This window comes from Alexandromys fortis, unplaced genomic scaffold (assembly GCF_014885135.2).
Source record: "Alexandromys fortis isolate MF-2015 unplaced genomic scaffold, M_Fortis_MF-2015_v1.1 scaffold_79, whole genome shotgun sequence".
NCBI lineage: Eukaryota > Metazoa > Chordata > Mammalia > Rodentia > Cricetidae > Alexandromys > Alexandromys fortis.
In genome coordinates this window covers 8,248,081-8,260,340 of record NW_026067964.1, presented here as the reverse complement: position 1 = coordinate 8,260,340, position 12,260 = coordinate 8,248,081, and the positions used below count along the sequence as shown (strand labels likewise).

Here is a 12,260-nt window from a genome sequence, read left to right as displayed (position 1 = left end):
CCCTCAGCATCTTACATCTAATTTTTTCCCCTCAGTTTCTGTTACGGCCTAAGCAACTTCTTCTGACTTCCTGATATACCAACATTTTACTGTTCTGTAAGATTTTTCTCAAAACGTTTGGTCCGCCACATTGTAACAACTACTAGTGTTGAGGGACAATAGCAGCGGATCCAACACTTGACAGCAGAGTGCGCACACGTGTACATCAGGGCAATGTACATTAGAATGAGAAGCATCTTATAATCTTCCCTAATGTTATATATGAATGAGCTAACCGAGATTGCCTGGACTGCACATTGGATGGGAGGGTCTCTGGAGTCCCAGAGATTCTCTGAAGAGTTTTCTGTGAGGTCTGCAGGAAGCCATCCTGGCTTCAAGGTCACCTACCTGCTACTTTAGATCACAGATACAGCAACTCTCAGCAAAGCCCTTATTTTGAAAAATGCTGGTGATCTGGCCATGCAATTTAAATATTTGATTAAAGTTAAACGTGGAAGTTTTCATTTCTGAATTTTCAATAGCTACATTTCAAGAACTTAGAAGCCACAGGTATATGTATATGTACATGTATATGTATATGTACAGATATATGGAACTTGTACCAGCTAGGACAGAGTAGAATGTTCCATCATCACCTAAAGGCATTCCCAGTTCTTACGGTGCTACAAGGACCATGGAAAGCATGAGTTAAATTTCTTTGCCCATTTTGCTGTAGAGATGCACCTTTCTCTTTTCTTATTGCTTGTCCTACTCTCTGGATATAAGTGTGTGCTATAGTTTTTATGTTTAGTCACAGGCAGAGGGTAATAAATTGCAGCATGCTGCAGTTACTGGTGCCATGGGACTTTTATGTCACATCGCCATGGAACTGGATGTATTTTCATTTCAGCACAGGGTGGCTCCAAGCATTCCTTGAGGATGATGGCAAACGGGTGTTGATTTGGTTTTAGCCTGACTTTTTCATCTTGCCTTTTTCCTCTTTCTGAGTTAGAATGCATTTTTAATTTTTTTATTCTTTGAGATTATAATACAATTCAATCATTTCCTTTTTCCTTCCTTTTTATTATCCAATGTTCCCTATTATCTACCATAGGAGTCAGTTAAACTACTTTACTAACTTACCGTCCATGTAACAATATGGAACTCAAGGCTATTCAGCGACAAATAGATTCTACTTGTGTGAGCAATGTTTAAAGAATTGACAGTGCCCCCTCCCTGCCTTGTGGTCCGGCCACTGTTTTCCCAGCCTCCTCCTCTACCTCATTCTCTACATTTACTCAGAGCAATGCATTTGGGGTTTGCATCCTAACGGCTTGTGGTTCAGAGAATCCAGCTCCTGTCACACGTATGCTTACCTGGGGACCTCTTATCCCTCGAGCTCATCTGAACCTCAGCCCATGCTGCAGTCCATCCCAGCTTGCCTGCATTCCCTCCACTTTTCCCCGTTCTGCCAACTTTGTAAAACTTGGTGCCCCTCTGTCAGTTCCTTATTGGGCTCAGCAGTGTAGAACCGAACTTTGGACTTTACTTATCTCTCATCCTGAGACACCATCATTAGTAGAACAATGATAGAAATCCCCCCTTTGAAGTGGTTTTTGCAGTTTTCCCATCAAACATTAAAATATTCTTATTTTAGAAGCAACTTTCCTATGTAGACCGCTACCATTTGAGAAAGGTGCTTGTCCTATTCAGAAGCTCCAGAGCTGTGCACTCATGATGACAGCCTCCAGCTGCGTGTGCTGATTCACATTTAAGTAAACGGAAATCACGTAATGTTTGAAATTTCCAAAAACCTCACCCTAGGTCACTTGTCAGCCTCACCATACTGTAAAGTTGAGTCCCTGTTTCCTGCAGTGGACTGATGCTGGGCGAGGGCTCTGTGCTAATGCACACTGGAGCATCTGGGGTCCCTGCTATTTCCTGCAGTGGACTGATGCTGGGTGAGGGCTCTGTGCTAATGCACCTGGAGCATCTCGTGTTCCCATGAGACTCTGCAGAGCTGACAGTTACTTTGTTTCCTAGACTGTTCATGTACTGAGCACTCCCTGTATGTCTAATCAAGTCTATAATTTAAGGATTATGTGTTCAATCCTCTCCACACTCCTTCGTACCTTCAGAAAAGCTGATAGCAGGGTCAGAAGAGCAGATTAAGAGTGTAGAGAAGTCCCCACCCCACTCACTTGGCTGTGTATAGCAAAGGTTGGTCCTCAGACTCTCTTCAGTGTGGTCCATCCTTGGATTCCAGTTGCCCAGATTGTTACAAGTGTCTGCAGAACCCTCATCTGCCCAGAAGGAGTGTCTGAGGGACTGGATGATTACCTAGGTCCTGGGAAAGAATCTGACTTGGTAGAGGACATAGTTTAAAATTTCACAATTAAGAAAAGCCATATAAACACCTATTGTTATAGTTCCTTATTTTCACAAGGTTACAAATGCATGCGTAAACGTCCATAGAAACTAAAACTTGTCATTTATCCTTCTGTCCTTGTAGTACTCCCCCAGCATGACCATGAGTGTGTGATCCATTACCACGTCTCCTCATGAAGACCATCGTGAGTCAGCCCTTCACAGAACTACCACGGAAGAAACTGCTCATCAATGTACAGTTAAGGAATCTCAGTCAACCAAACCAACCTTCTAGCTCCTGCTCTCTCCCCTCTTTTGTGAAGAAAGCGGGTCCCAATGTGATTCATACAACTGTGCGGAGTGGCACATTAGAGTCGCCCTAAACTGAACTGCGAATAACCATCTGTGTATGTATATGTGTGGGGAAGAATGCGCCGTGTATGCAGAGCTCCATGCGCATACACGCATACGTGCATCAACCCACGGGACATTGTAAGATATTATCACATGACATCTTAAGTAGAAGTGAGTAGGGACTTTTATTCCATCCTTTTTTTTCACGTTTACATTTTAATTATTAAAGGTTGCTCCTGCCCCTCCCTGAACTATTTTGTGCTGTGTATATCACTGCTTTATATAAGTTATTTTTTAAGGTGAACTCAGATGTTATGGTTTTGTAAATGTCTGCAATCATGGATAGGAATAAAATCGCTTATTTGAGAGCTTTCATTCCCTTGTGTCTGATGCAAGTTACCTGTGAGCCCCAGACCGCATTAAGTGGAGAAAAGCGTGTCTTCATCCTGATGCCCAGCAGACATAGCTCGGTTAGTGTCTGTGCAGAGTAGTTTAGTGCCTGTGTGTAAGGAAAACACTCCAACACAGACAGGGTCAGCTGGGCTCACACAGTGTGTTCCTGCAGTAACTGCTTTACGTTACGTTCCTTCTTGGTTCGTTTGTCTTAGACTATGCAGAAGCCATGAGCTAACTCAAATGACCTAGACCGTAGCAATAAAGTGACATGGGTTCTCGGATTCTTAGCACATTTTCTCTCTTAACATGACAAAACCCAAAACCGGTAGCAAAGCCACTTGTTTGAATTTGTCACTTTTCACCCAGGGATCTGGAGGGTAAATTTTTTTTAATAATACACATTGTGAGAGAGTATTGTATTTTTATTTGGATTACCTGTGGACATTTCCACAGAGACTTGAAAGCAGACAGACACACGCAGACACACTAACATGATTGAGGCTTTCAGCACCAGAGAGAAAAGAAGCCTTAGAAGAGGCCTAAGTAGTTTGTTGGAGCAGACTGGCCCCTGCCCCGCTGGCCTCCCTGCTCTCTGGCTGCGAGTAGACGCCTGTCTGCTCTGGTCTGGGCTCAGAGGGCTTGCAGTAGGAGGCAGATTATGTGTATAACTTCTGTTGGCTGCAGGTGGCTGGATCTCCACCGTGCGTCTGACAGTTTGGAAAGGAAAAAGAAAGAGTTCTTGGTTATCTCCGTTACAAAAGTGACTTGCTACATGGCACTGTCCACATCTTTGGGGTTAGGGTTAATCCTGTAGCCATACACCAAAATCCTAATAGGAAGAGTATGGAGAGTTTATCGGATACTCTGAAAGACCCTTTCTGTCGCTCATGATCGCCGACCACGCCCCTGCTGGGAGAAGGCCCTGTCCCCCTGTCCAGTCTGACAGGAGACGGCTCCTCCTTCCCCCTGGGGTTGTTGCATGAGTGAAATGACACTGTATTTGCCAGCTCTCGGTTCCAGGTGATGGATTCAGTCTTTCTGAAACTTAGAAATGTTGGCTGCACAAGCCAGGGATATTGGGAGACGCGTAGAAGATAAAGCAGATGAATTTACACTGCAGATCAGATGGCAGCGAGTCATTACCATAGCACCACATAGCCCACGGCAGCACCCCAGAGCCACCACATACAGCAGGCTCCAGAGACCGGTCACAAACAGCCGAGCCAACCTGAAGATGACTCTGTGCAGTCACCTGATTCACCAGGAATAGTGGCAGCTTTCACTAACTGTGACAATTGTACATGCATCGAGTCTCCAGTAACCTCAGCTTTCTCACGCCAGAGTTCCAATGCATTTGTTGTCTGCTCTCTCTCGTCACTGACCCTTCATTTCCTGTGCCTTCTGAGAAAGAAAGCATTGTTCTTATTACAAAAATCAAACAAACAGAAACCACTGAAGCTAAGTTTGCTTGCCCTTACTTGAGAATAGTTCGGGGATATAAATGATATCAGTGACATCATGTGTCTCACTTAACCTGTTTGGTCAGAAGGGGGCAGGGTAGGATGGGTTTGTTCTTTGTTTTGTGTGTTTGTTTTCAACATGTAGCAATCAACTTATCATTTCTTTCTTTGAACCCAAATTAAAAATACATATTTCCAGTTTATAAATTCCTGAATAACCTTAAAAAATATTTTAAAGGCAAAACTACATTCACAAACAGGAAAATATAAGAATGCTTAATCTTTATAGCCAAATAATTTTGTAATCTGAAGGGTGAACAGTATCGGTATATTGATTTTTGTTTAGATTTTAGTTATTTAGCCTTTATTATTTTCTGGTAAGAAGTCTCGCCCTTTTTCATCCATTCCACCACTGTCAGCACGTTTGATTTGTCTTGATGAACATGCTGCCTGCCGGGCTTTATTTTTCCACATTTCACCCCATAGTAATGAAATCAGCAATGTTTTCCTACACTGAACATGACATGCACGCATAAAATGTGAGAATAAATAGTAGGTATAAGCATTAATTCTTGTTCCTCTGCTCTGTCCTGCCTAACTGGCTAAAGTTGAAGGCACACATCATGCTAAGATGTGGATGGTTCTTAACCAGCTGACTTACTTACAGTGTAAGCAAAAGCTTTGGGTACACTTGACTTGTTGTACCACAGATCTGATATGGGGTACACTTGTCTCATAATACCACAGATCTGATGTGGGGTACACTTGTCTCGTAGTACCACAGATCTGATGTGGGGTACACTTGCCTTGTAGTACCACAGATCTGATGTGGGGTACACTTGTCTCATAATACCACAGATCTGATGTGGGGTACACTTGTCTCATAATACCACAGATTTGATGGGTGAGTCAGCATTCCTTTGAAAATGGCCCAGTATGGGTTCAACTACTAGTGAACAGGAATTATACAGCTAGGTTAAGATTTTTCAATTGCCAAAAGATGAACAAGCCAATTCTGTTCCCCCTCAGCCATGGGGAGTGCTCAGATACAGCTGTCCCAATAGAAGTTAAGTAGAGAAAAGTTCTTCCATTTCTGTTTAGGATAGTGTAAGGTATCTGAACCCCCTTGCATTTGAACGGGCCGTTCAGTTAAACAGTGAGTAAGCCTTTAAACTGCCTATACCTTTTCTTCATATTCTGGGATTGCCCCCTCAGCAGGCAGAACTTTGCACAGCCCTCCCTACTCTAAACCCTACTCTAAACCCGGTTAGCTTCTTGCCTGGCTTCTCCATGGAGATGAGATACAGGCTTGAGCGTCTTCCCTCTCAGCCTCTCCTCTCTCCTCTCTGCTCAGTTTCCCAAGGAAAACTGTTTCCATTGTCATTGCTTAGTTATTGCTGTTTATCATAAGCAGTATTACAGATCACATCTACTTGACATCTGAATGCTCTCTTGGCACAGTTTCATCTTTTACGTGCTGTGGTTCTTGTTCCTTGAAACACTCGCTGAGCAAGCAGCCCATGCATACATGGTGAGGGGACTACTGGTATAAGGAGACCACTGTCACATTTTACTAACTGTGGGTTAGTTTGGGGTTGGTTTTTTTTTTTTCCTTCTTTGGGAACTATATTTCTCTGATATGAGAAGCACAAGCCTCTGTTGGCTTAAAATAATGGTTCCCGTGTTAAATCTTGGTAATGTCTCCCCCAGTCTGAGAAACATGCCTTGAGAAATACTGGAGAAGCAAGAGTGCTGAAGCATTATTAATATCTCTCCAGTTTTGCACACTTCCTGTGTATGTACCCGTGTGCATGTGTTGAGGATGGCAGCATAAATTTTACTCAACAAAACCTCACTCCCACTATGATTCATGTTATTTTGTAGCACTATCATAACCTAGTAAGCTATTCTTTGTTTTGACTAGTTTTCATTTTTGTGATTAAATACCTGCTAAAAGTTACTTGGGATGGAAAGAGAGGAACACAACCCTGCACTATATATAGCATTATATATATAAGCAGGGGGCGGGGTCTGTCAGGCCCAGATTTAGCTTCTCAACATTGACTTTGGTACTGATCTTGTCAGAAATCATGCCTAATTATAGTTTCCTGATATACACATCTGTTTATGAGAAGTTGAATTGACATCACCTAAAGCATTAACTTTACCCGTGAACCATGGATGCCCTACTGATAAAAACAAACCCGAGGTCTCTAATGATTTCTCTAGACTCTATTATGAAGATATTCGACTGAGTGAATCTCCTGAGGAAATTTCCTCTGTTGAGTTTCCCTTGGTAACTTACATAAATTGTTTGCTTGAATAAAAGAATTTCTGTATAGAACGTAAATTTAAATGTGACTATTTTTGCTGTCGACATTTTAAAAATGAGATATACTACTATATATAAGTGTTGGAGCATTTGGTTTGGGGCCAGGTGTTTTCCTGTGCTGTGCTGGGTGCTCTTAGGACGAGTGTCTTGACTCATTTGGACTGTTCCAGTCATTGGAACCTTGTCATCGGCTTCTAAAATTCTTAGCCTTTCATTTCTGAAGAAAGATAGGCTGTTACTATGGCAAAGGTAAGTATTAATATTTCTTGAAAATTATATAAATATTTGTTCCCAGTTAATACATTTCACTTTCTCTTTTGTGGCAAGTGACCTCAGTGAATTGCCTGAGGGCAAGATTTGGATTCTTTACAGGATTCTCAAACTACACAATATGCTATAAACTAAGTATTTAATGTGTTCATAAAATTGTCAGGAAAATGTAATTCATCATTTATTTGTTTGAAAACAACAACTCAGATAATCTGTCCATCTTACATGATTTGAGCAGAAATATAAATTTTTGCAATCCTTTTGAGATTTTCTTGACATAAAGTAGGGATTAAAACGTGTGGTTTCTATCAGATAAGACTTCAGAAATGTTTACTTTCCTTGCATTAAGACAATTAATGTATGAGCTGTGTTAGGACAAATAATTTGAAGGACATGTTACTGTGACAGACATAAAGATAGAGAAGTCTTCATACATAGAATTCTTGATTCATGGTAGTTGTCAGATTATTGACTTGTTTGTGATTTGAAGATTTAAAATGCTTTCTTACTACATGTGTGAAATTGTTCCTGCAATGTCTTCCTGGATAGTAGAATTATCTGTAAGGTTTTTATAAATGTATAATTTATGTACAAATATAATTGAAATCTGGGGTGACTCAATAATTACTATTCTTAATTCAGTAATAGCCACCAGATAACTGACACATTTGTAAACTTAGCACCCGTGTGTATACATGTATGTGCACATACACATTGTTACATTTATTCTCAAGTGAATTTATCACTTAATTTTTTGTAAAAGTATTTGAGCTGTTCATGTAATGGAAAAAGTCACCATCAAGATGTACATAAATGTCCCTTAATTTGACACGTCGTCACATTTAATTATAAAAATAATGCTTTTGATTTATGGTTTCTTCCCTTTTATTTTTGTCCTTTACTTCAATACTTGTTGGAAAAGTAAAGGAGATTGTTTATATGAAGACACCACAAATGTTCCTGAGTAAAAAGTCAAGCTGTAATGTGCATAGCTGTGCACAGAAGTGAATTAGACATCATACCCTAAATAAAATTCAGGAATCTGTAGAGGCAAAGGATTTATATGCACTTAAGAAAAGGTTGTGTGAAGCCGGGCGGTGGTGGCGCACACCTTTAATCCCAGCACTCGGGAGGCAGAGGCAGGCGGATCTCAAAAAAGGTTGTGTGGCTGGTTCTCCGTGGTCAGGTAACAACCTTGCCCCCAAATGATACTATTAGAAAATAGCTGTTAACGAGGCCTTAGTGCTTTGTTTCTAGTAAAACTACACACAATCTCGAAAACTGAAGCACTTGTTCAGATAGTTCATGTAACACTTTCATCTTTATGATGAATTATACAGGTGATCACTTCAGGTCACCATAAATATCTGTCCAAAAGATTTTAAAGTAGAGTCCCTAACTACCCTAAACATGAATGAGAAGGAAAAAAAGAATTCGCCCATGGAAAGAAGTGGAAATACTCAACCCCGCCATTCAGCGATGTGCTAAATACTGGTTCCACATTATTTACTACAGCTTTAAGCCAAATGGATAGTTTGGTCTGGTGATGTGGCACATTCGTCCATAATAAATAGACGGCATTATAAATCCCAATGACCAGACGATAAGTCAAGGATTGTAGCACCATGAGGTGGTGGCTTACCGGGAAAGATTCTAGCCTACATCCATCTTGGGTCGAAAAATCATGGTGTCTGCCTCACTTCCCTTCTTCCCAGCATTCTGTTTGGTCTACTCAGCCTATCTAAATTCTGCCCTATCAGGCTAAGCAGTTTTCTTTATTAATTAACCAATGAAAGCAACAGATAGAAGACACTCCCTCATCAAAAGATCACCTCATGTGGCTTCTCGAGTGAGTTTTTCTTTGTTTTTGTGTAGTTTCTGGATTTCTAGAGGATGAAGGGGTAGACAGAAGGCAACAGACAGGTCCTTGACTTAAAATAGGTACAAGTCAGCAAAGAACTGATCTGGAATTCTTTATTTAAGCAATTCCTGGTTGTCTATAAATGGTTAACAGCAGAAGCATCATGTAGGGTCGGGGTAGTAGTTGAGCAGATAGGTCACATCTGGCAGAGCATCAGTTGCTCATGATGAGTGGGACAGCACACCATGAGATGCTGAAGACAAGGAGGGAGGCAAGTGTGCACACCTGGCCCTAGACAGATCTGAGTCAGGAAGGGCTCCCATGGTTCACTGTATGCTTCAGATGAAAAGACTCTACAGCAAAAAAAGGGATAACTTGTAAATTTTAGAAGTTGTATGTCCAGTACAATTTGATGAGTGTATACTATAGCTCTATAGCTTTTATATAAAAAAAACTAACCAGAAGACAATATGCGTAAAATGTTTGCAAATCTTTGCTTTATGTATATTTATTTTGGGATCTGCTTGACTATAGCTACAAGTCTGGAGTTTTTCACCCCAAACATGCATTTCTTCCACAATGTTTGCTTATGAACGGAACTCTTCATGTGTAGGACATGAAAAGGTTACTCTCACACATGCTTTTAATAAAAGTATCCCTATATGTTACATAACTAGCCTCAGCTTAAAGGAAGCCATCATCATTGTCACACAGGTGCATACATATAGTTTCACATAAATGGCTTATGAATTGAAAACTCAAACATATCCATTATATGATCATCTGCATTGCCCTTTTCACCATTTTGTTAGCCGTTATTCACTTAGAACTAAAGGGATGGCCCACATACTAATGGTCTCGAGGCTGTCTTAACAGAACATAGGTGTCAAACATTGGGAGTGATGCTGATCTTAAGAACTCAGCCTGCTATTAAACAGGCAGTTGCCAGTCAGGTCTTAAATATTTACTTCATTTTTACTTGGCGTACTTACCTACACACCAGTCTTCATTCAACAAACTCCCAGAGAGCTGAACTTAAGTTTATACAAAGAGATAACTCAAATAATGCTTTAAAGAAATATTTACTGTATGTAAAAGTATTCAATGCAAATGGCAGCATTAGGAATTCAGATCCAGCTCTTCAAAAAGCCTCAAAATTAATATGGAAATGCACAATTAAATGTTCTGTGTAATAGTTATTAATAAAACATTTGTTGAACCAAATAACCAAATCAAAACCAGTGTTTTGTATAAAAAGTAGTTTTGTTTTGTACAAAAGGTACAAAATCCACTGCCAGGGTTTCTAAGATAATTATCTCCACAAAATCAGACTGTAACTAAGTTCTCAATACTGGTCTCTGGAGTTTAAAATTCGATAAATTTTTCAGAAATACTTTGAATAACATTGCCATTCCACAGGTTCCTACTAAAATGTCTCATCTCGTTGAAGGGCATTTACTTGCAGGATTGCTTGGTCCAACTGAAGCTCAGTATAAACTGTAAAGTGCTCACCATCCAGGCCTGTGACCATGAGGGTTTTAAACTGAGCCTCTTATATCAGCCTGCAGGGGACGTGGTCTGGGAAAACAGGAGCTGGCTCTTCCATTACTTCATTTTCAGGTTTCATTAATGTGTTTATACCTACAGTTGTGCATTCAAGAGAGGTGTGCACGGTGTATCTGTGTAAGACAGTTGCTCAACTGCCTTTGCAAAAATGAATGACACCTCCTCTCCTGTAACCACAGATAGTTTTGCTGTTTTGCTCTAGCAGAAGACACTTCAAAAAACAAAATCAGATTACAAACATGTATATTCTAAAATGCTTTTTGTTCAACTTTCTTAAAATACATAAAAGTTCTTTATGCTGTACTTGGCAGCTTTGTCTCCTACCCAGTTTACCATTGACGTGAGCTCCTGACACTGGGCCCCATACTTGATGTTCGCTTTGCTCCTTGTGAATACAGACCGCACTGGGACAGAGTGAACTGACCCAGCAGAATAAGAGTTTTACACAGACGAGCGATTAAGTCAAAAATCTTTCTGCTTGAATTGCAAAAGTAGATGTCCTTGCTCCTGAGTAGGAAATTGTCATCTGCAAAGATGAACAATTAGTCATGAAACTGCCACATAGACTCACAGCTCAGACATGAAACACACATAGCCTTGCCTAGCCTCCCTGGAAGATGTCTAGCCTGCCTAGCCTTCCTGGAAGATGCCTTCTTGTGGAAAAAGAAAATTAATACTACTAGTTTCTTCATGGTGATCTTTAGTATGGCCCCAAACTTCATGACTTAAACTGTTTTCAAATAAAAACAGCAGCAACTAAAACACTTCCAATCTGTATCCAGAAGAAAAGCCTTTCAGGAAACAGTCTCTGGACAACTTTCAAAGGGGCCAGCTCTGCTCTACAGGGGGAGACAAGTATGCTGAGATTTATGAATCTCAGCTCCCAAACTCTTAACTACTTTATTTCACAAATTGAATTTTCATCCCTGCATTTGTTTAAAGGATGATAATTGACTTCAATATTCAGAATGTGCCTAAAGTTCAAGACAGTATTTAACTATTGGCCACAGATTTTTACTCTCCATGATTCTATTAAAAGAGTATATTAAACTTTTTCAAACTTAATTATGAGGCAAATCGGAGATGTGAAAAACCTGCTTTGAGAGCTGTTTTAAGAGGAATTGGTTGAATTTAAAAGCCTAGACTGTGCGATTTGGAATGCAAACAATTATGAAATTGGTCTTCTGTTTGAATGTCAATAGCCTCTTGATCCTTTGAGGCAGAGCACTGAGCAGTGACAGAGGCTATGAGGTTTCCTTTGCCCTCTACAATCCAGGAGAATGAACTAGAAGATGGAGATGCTGCTGCAGAGAACTGAGAAGAGCCGTGTGGTTGCAGACTTTGCTCCTCCATTGTCCTTTAAAGAATTCTATTCCCCTCCCCCCAACTTGAGTAGCAAATACTCCGTTTCCTGCAGCCAAGACTTCTGTAGCATTTCTCACAAGGACTCCTCGAACCACATTTCAGCCAAAGAGGCTAAATGAACTTGAGGGCAGGGTGGAAATTCATATTCTTTTCACAATGAGAATATTATATATAAAAGAATCTACTGGTCAGATGCTGTGGAACAATGGTCTTGTATTAATAATAGCCAGGTAGGAAGTATAGGTGGGGCAACAAGAATAGAAGAATTCTGGGGAAAGGAAAGGCTGAGTCTACAGTCGAAACACAGATG

General features: G+C 40.5%; 1 protein-coding gene across 6 annotated transcripts in view; it reads left to right on the top strand.

The window, feature by feature from the left end:
- The window catches only part of Ssbp2 (single stranded DNA binding protein 2), a 259,155-nt gene extending 251,130 nt beyond the window's left edge, over nt 1–8,025 (top strand). For all 6 annotated transcript variants that reach the window (XM_050153854.1, XM_050153853.1, XM_050153852.1 and 3 more), the window contains one exon: nt 2,492–8,025. In XM_050153854.1, coding sequence (XP_050009811.1) covers nt 2,492–2,521 — 30 coding nt within the window. In that variant the 3' untranslated portion in view covers nt 2,522–8,025. The remainder of the gene's footprint in view (nt 1–2,491) is intronic.
- The last annotated feature ends 4,235 nt before the right edge of the window (nt 8,026–12,260 follow it).